This window comes from Hyperolius riggenbachi, chromosome 2 (genome assembly GCF_040937935.1).
Source record: "Hyperolius riggenbachi isolate aHypRig1 chromosome 2, aHypRig1.pri, whole genome shotgun sequence".
NCBI lineage: Eukaryota > Metazoa > Chordata > Amphibia > Anura > Hyperoliidae > Hyperolius > Hyperolius riggenbachi.
Window position 1 is genome coordinate 521,382,236 of NC_090647.1, and position 13,642 is coordinate 521,395,877.

Consider the following 13,642-nt stretch of genomic DNA (forward strand, 5'->3'; position numbering starts at 1 on the left):
TGTGCTTTCAAATGGGCTTATCCATGGCAGTCATGTGACACAGGGGAGAGTTACAACTTGTGCTTAGTCACAGATGAATGGGAATTAGACAGGCTAAACTCAATAAATACATACAGAGTGCACTTTCTATATGTTCCTTTTGTCCTGTGCAAGAGTTCAGGTCCACTGTAACCTCCCTGGCGGTAAGCCCGAACTGCTATGCCGCTGCGGAGGATTTCTCAGGCCCTGGTGGGCCGATTTGCATAATTATTTTTTTTGCAGTAGGGTATTGTACCGTGTTAGCCATCAGTAAAAGCAAGAAGTTTTTAACAGGAACTGTTTCTTCTTTTTTTTTTTTTTTGGTTAACGCAGCTAGCACTTTGCTAGTTGCGTGTACTTTATGATCGCCGCTGCTCCACGCCGATTCACCGCTACCCCCCGTGCCCCCCCAGACCCCTTGTGCAGCCTGGCCTATCAGCACCAGGCAGCGCTAAGGGGTGGATCGGGACTCCCCCGTGCGCCATGATGTGGATGGCGTCATCCCGATCGTCACCACGGCGACGGGGGAAGCCAAACAGGAAATCCAGTTTTGAACGGAGGCGATCAGAAGGGGAGGGGGATTGTTGCTGCACAGCGGCTATTATGTAGCTAGCGCTAGGCTAGCTACATGATTTCAAAAAAAAAAAAAAAAAAAAAAAAATATGAATGTGCTGTGCTTGGTAGTTTTAATAGACCGCCGGGGAGGTTAAGAATGATGCATTTATTTTCACCCTTCAAATTCCACCGCAAAATCAAAAACTCTCCAAGTTTTCTAAATAAACCTAAAGCAAATGAATCCTGAAACTTGCAGTTGTGAGTACAGTACTCCTATTATTCCAGCATCGCTTCAGGAATGTAAGAAATAAAATGATTAAAATCTTAGCATGTGGCCTGAACAGACCTGCAGGCTGCTGAGTCACAGCTCAAGCCATGTAATGTACAATACGATACGCTGTGCCTGGCTGTCACGGTAATTACTGCTATGAGGTTGTCCCTTTTGAGGTTTCCTCATTCCAGCACTGGGCTGGTTTCAGCTCCAGCTAGTCCAGTGTAGAGATAGCATCAAGACCGAACATTACAGTGACCAACATACAAATTATCCCACGCAGCTGACGTCAGTCCCCAGATCCGCCTTTCATGTGACAGATCCAGCCGTGTGCCGATATTCCCACGAGGATTCTAGGGGATGGCAGCTTCAGCTATAGGAACTAATAAGGCTCAGCTAACCAAAGAGACACAATATCCAGCCTTCTCCTAGAGAAGTTCATTCAAAGTGGGTAGATGGACGTCATTTCAGCCACATGGATAGAGAGGTGCTCTGGTAACTAAAAAAATTGGAGTCTATGGACCGTGGCTTCATGGTTAGCGACCTCCTCTCATGGAGCTGGAGAAAGTTTAGGCTAAGGATTGAACCTGGAGCTCCAGCTCAGTCAGAGGAGGTCGCTAACCATGATGCCACGGTCCGAAGATTCCCATTTTGTAGTATGCTCCATGTGGATAGACTAAGCCCTAGACCACCAATTTTTCATGCCACCCGGCTGGTCACGTGCTCACCAAAACTAGTCGGGTGGAGCACTCGGCTAAAAGAGTCTGGAGAGAACACTGCCCTTGGACCGAATGTGGCCCCCAAGAGCTTTCAATGTCCATCATTCAAAGTGGCAAAAGAAAGTCGGCACATAGCCTTCCAGTCTAGAGGAGCACAATGATGACAGTGTTCCTAACCAGGGCTGTGGAGTCGATACAAAAATCTTCCGACTCCAACTCCTCAGTTTATGAAACCACGACTCCGACGCCAACTCCGACTCTGGGTGCCCAAAATTGCCCCGACTCCTCGACTCCGACTCCACAGCCCTGTTCCTAACAGAAACATTGTCAACCTGAGCCGGGGCACAGCATTAACAGAGTGGACCCCCCCCCCCCAAAGAAATTAGGCTGGGGCCCTCTTCTTGGATGCAGATACCCCCGTTAACTGCTGGTAAATTCAAACACACACCTACACACCTCCCTCCAACCCCCATCTCCCCACATAGCAGACTAGTGTAATGTTTGAGAATAAACTGGATAACCTTGCATGCGAGGTATGCGATAAAGGCTAAAACATAACTTAATTAATAAAACGTACTTAAGAGGACACTAACAAGTGGTGCTGCTGACATACAAAAATGTAAATAGTGAAGCAGTATGGAGGAGCGAGTCATTTGGACGAATGCACTAAATTGTCAGTTACACTCCCCTACATGTTTTGAACCCTCAAAAACAGGAGTTCTTCGTCAGGGGAACATAGTGATACATGCCAAAGGTGCAAAGCTATCTACAAAACAGTACATACACATCACATTTCAGTAAGCCTGTCAGCTCACATAGCAGCCAAACCTGCGATGTTTGCCTGCTCCAGTGATAAGTTATCTCTTCTGTTCTTTCTGGCAGTCGCATGCTCAGTGCTTTGAGGTTGTGCAGTATACAGGATTATTACCTAATCAGCACTGGCAACTGTTATGCTGGGCATACACGGCTCGATTTTGCCGCTCAATTCCGCGCCCGACTGTTTAGATTCTGCAGGAGACTTATCTTCTGCTCGTTTTTCTTATCTTTTCCCATTGTCCTCCATGCAGAATCGAGTGGCGAAACGATCGGGCGGGAGAGCTGACGTGTCGGAAATGATTTATCGAGCCATCTAAATGGCTCAGAATCGAGCTGTGTATTCCCAGCATTACAGATAAGCCTTTAATAAGCCTCAGCGAGTGACCTGCTTTAGAAGCAGACTATGGACTCTCAGATAGTGTGTTACGGAGTAAGCAGGCTGGCCCATTGCACAAGTCCTTTCCAGGGGGTGTTTTTGTAAAGATTAAAGGAAATACTCCTAGCCCCCATGAGTAGATGGACTAGTTCAAAATATTCAATGCATCTCCATGGAACGCTAGGGCCTTCTCATAAAGGTGTTCATGAAACCCATCAAATACCCCTACAAACGTACCTAACTAGTAGCCACAACGTTAACACAATCCAGTAAATCACCTAACTTTATACTTGGGGAAGTATCATCTGTATACTCTGCTGATCCTTCCCCATAGGTAGAACAGAACAATGGCTGGGCTTTGACAAGAATTGTTAACAATGCATATTTCGTTAGAGGCTTAACCACTTTATCCACCAGAGTATATCTATGTCCACTGTGACTTCATCTAAGCTATACATGTCAAACTGTCCAGCTGGCCAAATCTGGCCCTTAGAGCCATTACATTTGGCCCCCAAAGTGGTTTCCCCACTTTGCATTATGTTTGGCCCACTCTACACCACCAGGGAAGCTATATTGGAGGTGAAGCCCTAAAACATCAGGCAAATCATATGGGGGAGGTAGGGTGAACGCACTAGACTAGAGAATTGTATAAGGGTGAGTGGGATCTAGTGGCACTAGATACCAGGTAACTGTAAAGGGAAGGGAGGACCACTAGACACCAGGGAACTGTATAAGGGTTGGAGGGGGGCCCATCAGACACCAGGAAAAATTATAAATGGAGCAAAGTGGCCAGTAGGCAACTAGATACCAGTGTTCAGTTTCGGCCCACTTTGTTTGACCTAAACCATGAGGACGTAGATAAACAATTGTTCAAAACGGAGGCGCCAGATAAGGATAACATAGTTAAAAACCGTTTAAAAATGGGGAGGAAGTGGTGGACTTACCTTCCACATCCTGCTTCATCAGGCAAAATGTAGAGCTTGTAAAGATCCAAACCAGGTATGAGCACCTCCGGACGTGCTCCTATCTGGTCTGGATCTTTACAAGCTCCACATATTGCCTGATGAAGTGGGATGTAACACATGAAACGCGTTGCTATTCTGGAGTCTACTTGAATAAAAATATTTTTCAGTGAATAACTGATTGTGTGTGGGAGGTAAGTCCACCACTTCCTCCCCTTTTTAAAATGGTTTTTAACTTTTATCCTTTTGTGGCACCTCCGTTATGAACAATTGCTTATTCTGAGTGTCCACCCTTGGTGGAGGGGTTTTACCCCCTTTCTTCTACGGAGAGCGACATTTTTAACCTGAGTGGTCTCGGGTCTAATCTCCCCACCTGCCTACTGAGTGGTTACCAGAGGTAACCCACCTTTGTGAGTATATTCTCATATATTTACTCTTATGACCAATTGGTTTGACATACCGCACTATTGGGGCTCTCGATCTGCTTTGTTTTTCAATGAGGACATAGCTATACGTCTTGCAGCTGAAGGACACCTGTGCACTATTCGGCTTGCTCCTGTGCCAATTTCCGGCACTGTCTGCTGCAGCACTAATTGGTGAAAGGGAATATATGCTCCCTGAGCCAATAAGGTTGATTTTTTTACCATTAAAAATACTCATTCGCTCAGTTCTTAGTGAAAAATGCACACTGTAGCATTATTTCAGAATCAAATATCCTCAGCATAAAAATTGTGACAGGAATCTAAATTTTGTGATAAACGGTAGAAATAGCAAAACAAAAATGTGTGTTTTTATTTTTAAACTAGAATTGGTAAAACTAGGAAATTATGTTTTTTCTGTTTTTTTTCCTCATTAAAATGCATAGACAACTTAATTGTTTAAGGGAAGAAAATGCCATACAATGAAAGACTAGCTTGTGTTGAAAAAAATTATATACATTTCATTTAGGTGTCATAAGTATAGATAAAGTTATTGCTGATTAAATAGGGTCATAGCTTAAACGTAAAGACTGCTCTGGTCCATAAGGGGGTAACAAGGTCTGGATGCGAAGTGGTTAAAGTTCTGGCTGCCCAGCCTGCAAACCAGGCTCTACCCTTCCCACATCTCTTAGAACAGCCCAAATCCCACAGAATAGCAGGACAGGCTAGTGTTAAAGCCACAGACCCATCTTTTTAAGAGGAATTATTCTAAATATAACTTAATGAATACAATTATATTGTAATAGATATACAATACTAGATATACAAACATCACTGGGAGGATGTGCTATATACCAATGTAGAGATATAGGAAGTGTGTCTGATGCTGAAATTAGAATGTAATGTAAAAATGAGCATCCTGAATAATTTACTATATTCTACTATATGTCACTACAGTGCCTCTAACTGACAGTTATTACTAGGAGAGGACTTCAGTCAGACACTGAGTTCAGGCAGTACAACAGACATCCTCACTGGGGTCCTTTTAGCCTGACAGGAAGTGAAGACTGAATGATCGCAACACAAACAGCAAAACAAACACAATTTCAGGATGCTAAGTGGTAAAGCGTCCATGTCCAATCAGTTACACTTCAACCATAAAGGTGCCCTTGAATGGTATAATATTTGCGCACATGGCAGTTCGTCGCCCGGTCACTATGGCATCGAATGACGTCTCACCCTGCTGCCAGTAAAATTATGGGCGGCGTTAATTACTATTACCCCTCCGAGTCGGAGCAACTCGGAGGGAGATGTAATTTGGGGCCTGGCAATCTGGTAGTCCCACATTTACTCAAGATGATATTAATTTTCTTTGTTACTTAAAGAGGAACTCCAGTGAAAATAATGTAATAAAAAAAGTGCTTCATTTTTACCATAATTATGTATAAATGATTTAGGCAGTGTTTGCTCATTGTAAAATCTTTCCTCTCCCAGATTCACATTCTGACATGTATTACATGGTGACATTTTTACTGTGGGCAGGTTATGTAAGCTGCTCCTAGCTGTTTTGGCTGTTACAGACAGCTCTAAACAGCCATTTCCTGTCTGTGAACATTGTTACATTGTGGCAGTTTGCCCAGAGTACCGTATGGTACCAGAGCCTCTTGTGGGAGGGGTTTCAGCACAAAATCAGTCATGCAGCGCCCCCTGATGGTCTGTTTGTGAAAATCATTATATTTCTCATGTAAAAGGGGGCATTAGCTACTGATTGGGATAAAGTTAAATTCTTGGTCGGAGTTTCTCTTTAAGTACTTTTTCACTTGCCAGATGTTGAAAATGTATAGTACAGATAAGAAGAGAGACCACCTCCTGTGAGATGCGCAGTGTTCTCCCCAGGCTCTTTTACCCGGGTGCTCCACCCGGATAGTTTTGATGAGCTGTAAGCAGAGTTGCGCACAGAAACACAGGCCCTGCATTCTCTCATATCACCCCACCCAGCTACTTTTTCCTGCCCCCTGGCTGGAAAAATAATTTCTAGGGAGAACACTGTAGTGCTAGAGAAAAGCTAATTGAATCAAGGCCCTTATGTGTCTGGGGTTTACACTGCCTACAATCTCATGGCCCATACTCACGAGGGACAATTGTCGCCGCAACACGCGGGGCGCGCGTGTTGCGGCAACAGGTCGCCCGTGAGTATGGGCAGCGTGCACACCGAACTGTCGCCCGGAACGGGCGCGCACCCCGAACTGTCGCCCGTCGCTGAAGTCGCCAGGCGATTGAAATGTTTAATCGCCTGGCGACAGTCGCCACCGCAACTCCGCCGCAGCTGTCGCTAGTCCGCGTGAGTACGCGGACTAGCGACAGCAACCTCCATTGAGGTACGCAGAGCTTCCGGCGAGCTTCCGGCGGGGGAGGAGGAACGTCGGCGACAGCTTCCGTCGCGCCTCTGGTCCCTCTTCTGCGTGTGTACACGGAGGGACCTGGCGAGGAGCTGTCGCCGGCCTGTCGCCCACACGCTCACGTGTGCTGGCGACAGGCCACTTTTACCGCCTGTGAGTATGGGCCATCAGAACTTCAACAGTAACAGCATTGCAAATGGTCAGCTGCAGCCTTATGCATGCGATTCCCTATAGTGCCAATCAAAAAATTGCAACCTTGACACCAAAACTTCCACCAGATTACAACGCTAGGGTTAATGGAGCGGGTAACCTTGACACTAGCACTCTCTGAACTCTGCTAGGACTACTGTCGCCATGAGGCGGTCCAAAAACTGCTGGAGGAAGAATTAACTGCGCAGGTAAGGAGCCTTATTAATTTTCAACACCTGAGGTTGACCAGTGACACTTTCTTTCAGAAACACTATAGAATGGCTGTTTTATCAAGATGAAATGCTAATCTTTAAAAGGGAACCCTAGGTGAAAGATGTGGAGGCAGCCATCTTTATTTCATTTTAAACAATACCAGTTGCCTGGCTATCCTGCTGATCCTGTGTGTCTAGCTAACACTTTTAGCCATAGACCCTGCACCATGTAGATCAGGTGCTCTGCAGGTTTAACTAGATTAGCCACATGCTTGTTTTAGGGTTTTGACTCAGACACTGCTTATGACAAAAGATCAACAGGGCTGCCAGGAAACTGGGATTGTTTACAAGGAAATAAATATGGCAACCACCATATCCCTCTAACCTTGGGTTCCCTTTACCTTTAACACAACCATTGGGGGGGTTCTTAACTCAGTAGAGGGAAGCCTCCGATTGTTCCAGAGGCTTCCCCATGTTCCTGCACCCCACCAATGCTTACTGGGACCCTCTTTGCGACCATGCTTCCGTCCATGTACAAGCACGACCATGCAGGAACAAGCACAGCTCTGCACCTGCGTAGTGGCACAAAACTGCTCCTGAAAAGGTAAGCCATGCATGAACTGCTCCATGCTACTGCACAGGCCATGCCAGCACTTGCACATTGCACCATGCTCGTATACGGACAAGAGCGTGGCTGTGAGCACATACTGTATATACTCGAGTATAAACCTAAAAATGTAGGTCTGATTCACTTCATAAAAGTATAGGGGTCGACTTATACACGAGTCACAGGCAACCCTGAGCACACTGAGCTATGTGTGTACTGATAGTGACATTCCCATTTGCAGCAATTTACGCAGTAGGAAGTGATACTTTGAGGAAAGGAAATGCCAAGAAAGCACAGGTCTGAAAGTCCTGCCCACAACAATGAACAAGGAAACGGTGGGGAAAATACTGGGCTGCATAAAAGGGAGTGAATAATTGCAGCACTTGGGGGGCCTGGAGGAGGTACTGGCTGAACTTAAAGAGAAACTCCGACCAAGAATTGAACTTTATCCCAATCAGTAGCCGATACCCCCTTTTACATGAGAAATCTATTCCTTTTCACGAACAGACCATCAGGGGGCGCTGTATGGCTGATATTGTGGTGAAACCCCTCCCACAAGAAAAGTACATACTCCTGGCAGTTTCCTGTCTGTGAACCTTGTTGCATTGTGGGAAATAGCTTTTTACGCCTGTTTCCAACTGCCAAAAAAAACAAGGAGCAGCTACATCACCCGCCAACAGTAAAAATGTCACCATGTATTAAATGTTAGAATGTAAATCAGGGATGTAAAAGATTTTACAATGGGCAGTCACTGACTAAATCATTTATACATAATTATTGTAGCACTTTTTTATTACATTATTTTCACTGGAGTTCCTCTTTAAGGGACAGGAGGGGTTAATGGCTGCAATACTGTATGCAGTGCAGCTCATTAACTGCTCCTGGTCCCCAAGTGCAGCTGTTAACTTTGCTGGGTGGACTTATACTGGAGTCAACAATAAAAAGGAGTGTTGAATATTGGAGTCGACTTATACGCGAGGTCAACTTATATTTGAGTATATTTACAAAGCCTTTGTTGAAAATGTTTGTAGGGTCCTGGCGAGCAGCAGTGGAGGGGTCAAGGAGGATGGGGGAAGCTCCAGTATCCAGAAGCTTCCCTCTGAACTTTTTTTTTTTTTACACTGAAACGTATTCCATATTTTGTATATGGTCTAATGCAAATGTAATGCAGTTTTGACTTGTTTTGTTTTTTAATGTGCCATTACATTTGTGTTTTTCTGATTTGTTTAGCTAGCAAAAGAAATAAAATTAAACATGGAAATCGCTATAAAATTGCATAACAACGTTTGGTATGCAATTTTTTTGCACTTCCCTTGACTGTGTTTGAGGAGAACTTGAAATGCATGGCGGCCACGGAAACAGTCGATTGTCATTTATACTATTCCGGCAACTACGCTACCACCTAAACGCACACGTTCCAAGCATCGGAGTGCATGCCGTGGCAAAAGAAAGCGCTGGGTTTTTTTATTCTACAAAATTGTAATTTTCCTTGAATACCTAAAAAAAAAAAAAAAAAAGGACATTTAAAACCCCCAGAGTGCCCTCTAAAGTGAAGGAAGCAGGAAAAATGTAATAACAGTTGCCCATGGTAACAAGAGTAAAACTGGTTGCTATGGACAACTGTTTCAGCATCCTCACTAAAGCTGCAGAGTAATAAGGCACAGAGCCGTAGCCCCTAGCAACCATCCCCTCCCACTTCTCTGACTACAGCAGTTGTCAATCTGATTGAGGGCTGGAACCCACTAGGACCGCTTTTTTGAGCGTTTAGGGAGCGCTTTAAAATCACTAGTAATTTCCCTAAATGCTCTGCCAATGTAAGTAAATGTAAAATTCCACAATGGCAATTACGATTAACAAAATCGCAATCGCAGGACATGCAGCATTTTGGGAGTGTTAGCATTTTAATGTAAAGTATTGAAGCGCTGGCAAATGGCTCATGAATCGCTAAACATATGCGATTTTAAATTACTGCAAACTGTAAAAAAAATAATAATTTTAAAGGACCAATCAGAAATAAAATCGCTAATCACAAATCGCTATCACAATCGCTGGAAAAAAGCTTACACTTTAAAATGGCTACTAATATCGTTGGAAACGCTCAATAAATCGCTTGTAAATTGCTTATTAAAAACACTATCGATTGCGCTTTGCGATTTGTAGTGGGTCCCAGGCCTGATAATATGAAATTAACCCAGCATACATAAAACTGCAGAGTAATATATACAGACTGGCTCACAGTCAAAATGCAAGGAAAATGGGAGCAAAAGTGGAGCTGTAACCCATAGCAACCAGGTTTCAGCATGCAAATAATGCAAGGATGCTGACTGGCAGCTCTATGCTTTCATTCTGCTAGTTTTATTTGCGCCCAATCTGTCCTATATACACTATATAAATGAATGAATAAAATCTCAGCATATGACAACAGGATAGTACAAGGGCTACACCTGTGGCATTTTTGCACTCTATGTTAATGCTGCCATGCGCAAACTTCGTAAAATATAATACTAGACAGCATCTGATGTTATTTTTGCACTGCTGTTGCTGGATTCTTGTCCGTCTGCTCACAGGCTGAATGACAATGAGCTTATTAAAGTCTACGTATTCCGTGGTCTGAAATCTGCACAATCCTGGCAAACAGGCAGGGAGGATGAGGCTAATGTCTAGGAGCGAGATTAGGGGTATCTAGACTCTAAACAACCCCCCCTTTAATACTGGCTCATCACGTAGAAGAAGAAGTGAATGATTGAGAATCCAGCTGATGAATGGAACGGGTATATAAACACCTAGTGGTAGCAGCAGTCTTTCTTCCCTGGCTGCAGCTCCCCATACACAGCATTTCATTGCAGCAGAGAGCACAGACGCCATCTTCCCCGTGTCTTAATCTTCCTTCAGCCAAATCCTTTTATCTATCGCCACCCAAAAAGCAAGAGAGCCCACTGCTCAGATAGAGAGACAGACCCCCCCCCCCCTCCCCAAGCACCCAATTAGAAAGCCCCCTTATTATCCAGGCCTGCAGAACAAGCTGTGGCTTTAGCCTTGTGACACCACATCCCCATATACAACATGCTATGTTTACCTAATGCACAGACCAAACCACCTGATCTGAGACAATGGGGCAGGAGAGCAGGGACCGCAGCCTACTGAAAAAAGCCCACATAATGCAGCTAGTGTCAGCAGTTCAGCTCATATATAGGGGGGGGGGGGAGGGGGAGAATCAGCGTGCCAGCCAGGCAACCATGGGCACAAAAACACAACGCAATCACTTTGATGTCTCAGACAGCCAGACAGCGGGGCGTTCATACAGACAGGTGGGCAACAAGCAGCAAAGCCCATCCATCATCAATCATCCTGATCGAGTCATAAAACGCAGATTCCCAACATGTCACAAGAAAGAATACATCAATTAACTTTATACTTTGAGCAACGAATTCCAACTCCGAATATAAAAATACACGTTGACTTTGTACGTTTGTCACAAAATAATTCACATCACACCATAGGGCAAAACACAACATAAAAGCAGTTCATAGGACCCCCTAATAAACTCAATCAGGGGATCTGAGGGGAGCTGGTGTGTATCAGCAGGCAGGAAAGGGTCAATGGGGACAAGTCAAGTGTCAAAATAGCCAATGCAGGGCAGAGATATTCTATTTACATCTGTTTATGTGGATATTAACCAGGCAAGATCTCTTCTCCAGTACGCATCTGAAGATGGCTTGGCACGCAAGCACAGAGCTGGATATAGATGGTGCACTAAGCATCCAGGGTGTTTGGATTGCAAACACAGGATTGAACAGCAATGGGCAGATGACAGAGGAAAGAAGGCTGTTATTTGATCAAGCAAACCCTCACTTTAGAGTGTATGGGATGTGTAAAATAACAGATTGGAAAAACAGGAGAGGAGACAGAGGGGCTCAGTCAAGCGTCAGAGTGGGGGTGATCAGAATGAAATCAGGTCTCAATCACAAGTATATGGGATGCTCAACCAACACAGGACAGGTTATAAGGGGAAAGCCAAGCAATGCATGAAAAAGGTCATGAGAAACATGGCACTATCAACACTGCAAAGACTGATTATGTACAGCGGGAGTCTAGTATAATAGCGACAGCCAGCGTATGTATTCTGCCTATGGGCTGGCTCTGAGAATGGAGATACAGAGGCTGATGGCAATAAAATACGAGTACTTGGCACGCTACATACGGCAGAGCTCACAGGATTTTAGAACAGGGGAGGGGGTTGCAGCAATGGGTGCAGGGTGCTGGGTAAGGGCAGCGGCACTGTAAACACAAGATCACAGGAAAGGATTGGAGATGCGATGGAAGGCAATGGAGGGAGCCTGAGAAACAAGCAGAGCATATAGGGGATGGGGAGAAGATAGGAGTGTGCTTAAAGGAGGGCAGATAGAGGGTGCCCTGCGTTGATGGAAGGGCAGATAGGAGGAGCCTGTATAAAAGATTAGGGTACCCTTGGTAATAAAAAAAAAAAAAAAAAAAAAAAAAAGGGAAGAAGAAAGGGCAGGTATGGGTACTTTGAACAAAAAAAGGACAGGTAGTCTGCAAAAAAACACACACACGCTGGGGCTCTCTGCATGAAGGGAAAAACATAAAGGGGATAATACACATAAAAGTGTGTGTGGGGGGGGGGGGGGGGGGGGCTGTAAAAATTGAAAGAATGTTGCAAGTTGTCTGCACAAAAGGACAGAAGTCGGGGCAGCAGTTACATAAAAGGTGGGGAGACATTACAATTTTCCTGCATAAAGGGAATGCATATAAGAGGGAACCCCTGAATAAATGAGGGGTGGGATGCAGATGGGGGTACCTCACATGAATGGGGCAGATCCTGTGCATATACAATGGGGGGGAGCAGGTGGGAGTATATACATATAGTGGGGGGGGAGCAGGTGGGAGTATATGCATATAGTGGGGGGGGAGCAGGTGGGAGTATATGCATATAGTGGGGGGGGGAGCAGGTGGGAGTATATACATATAGTGGGGGGAGCAGGTGGGAGTATATGCATATAGTGGGGGGGGGGGGGAGCAGGTGGGAGTATATGCATATAGTGGGGGGGGGGGGAGCAGGTGGGAGTATATGCATATAGTGGGGGGGAAGCAGGTGGGAGTATATGCATATAGTGGGGGGGGGGGCAGGTGGGAGTCTGTGCATATACAATGGGGAGGGGGGGTGATGGGAGTTTGTGCATGTAGTGGAGGAAGGGAGCAGGTGGGGGGAGTCAGTGCAAAGTGTGTGTGTGTGTGTGTGTGTGTGTGTGTGTGTGTGTGTGTGTGTGTGTGTGTGTGTGTGTGTGTGTGTGTGTGTGTGTTCGTGTGGTGTGTGTGTGTGTGTGTGTGTGTGTGTGTGTGTGTGTGTGTGTGTGTGTGTGTGTGTGTATACAGGTGTGGAGAGGGGGTGCACATAGTGGGTGAAGGGGGGGCAGGTGGGAGTCTCTGCATACATGGGGGGGCAGACATAAAGAGGGCACATAGGGGGCACCCTGCATACACAGTGCAGTCAGATGAATGGGGGTCCCCTCCATCAGAGGTAGAGGAGTGATGCAGTGACAGCAGCGAGGCATGCCAGGCAGCTCCCCAGGGCAGTAAGGTGTGAGCATTACATCACATCTCCCCCAGCAGCAGCAGTCAGCCCTCCCCCATCCTCACCTCCAGCGCCAGCGCTCCTGCAGCCAGCACGAGCAGCGTTACATGGGGCAGCATGGCTGCGGCGGGGCCGGGGATCCGCGGTGTCGTGCTCGCTCTCACACGCTACTGGCAGCGGGTTTCCTCCTCCTCGTCGGCGGCGGTAGAACCGGGAACGGCAGAGCCTGGCTGACGGCAGACGGACTCTCACACACTCACATCCACCGGCTGCGTCAGCTGATCCGGCCCACCCGCGCCCGCCACTGACATCTAGCGGCAACGCGGCGGAACTGCAGCTGCATCCATACAATAGGCTGCTGCCGAGGGGCGGAGGGGAGAAATCTCTGGGGTGCCGCTGCTCTGGCAGATAGGCGTTCAGCCATTGGCTGCTGCTTGGGCACAAGGGCGGGGCAGTTGCTATAGAGTGAGCTGATGTGAGCCGTTATCTGTACCAGAATAGATGAC

At 46.1% G+C, this 13,642-nt stretch overlaps 1 protein-coding gene across 4 annotated transcripts in view; it reads right to left on the minus strand.

Moving 5' to 3' along the window:
• APP (amyloid beta precursor protein) overlaps positions 1-13,438 on the minus strand; it is a 323,251-nt gene extending 309,813 nt beyond the window's left edge. For 3 of the 4 annotated variants that reach the window (XM_068270592.1, XM_068270590.1, XM_068270589.1), the window contains exon 1: positions 13,202-13,438. In XM_068270592.1, the coding sequence (XP_068126693.1) occupies positions 13,202-13,255 (54 nt within the window). In that variant the 5' untranslated portion in view covers positions 13,256-13,438. The remainder of the gene's footprint in view (positions 1-13,201) is intronic. The other variant, XM_068270588.1, reaches the window with a different exon arrangement.
• Between the last annotated feature and the right edge of the window lie 204 nt (positions 13,439-13,642).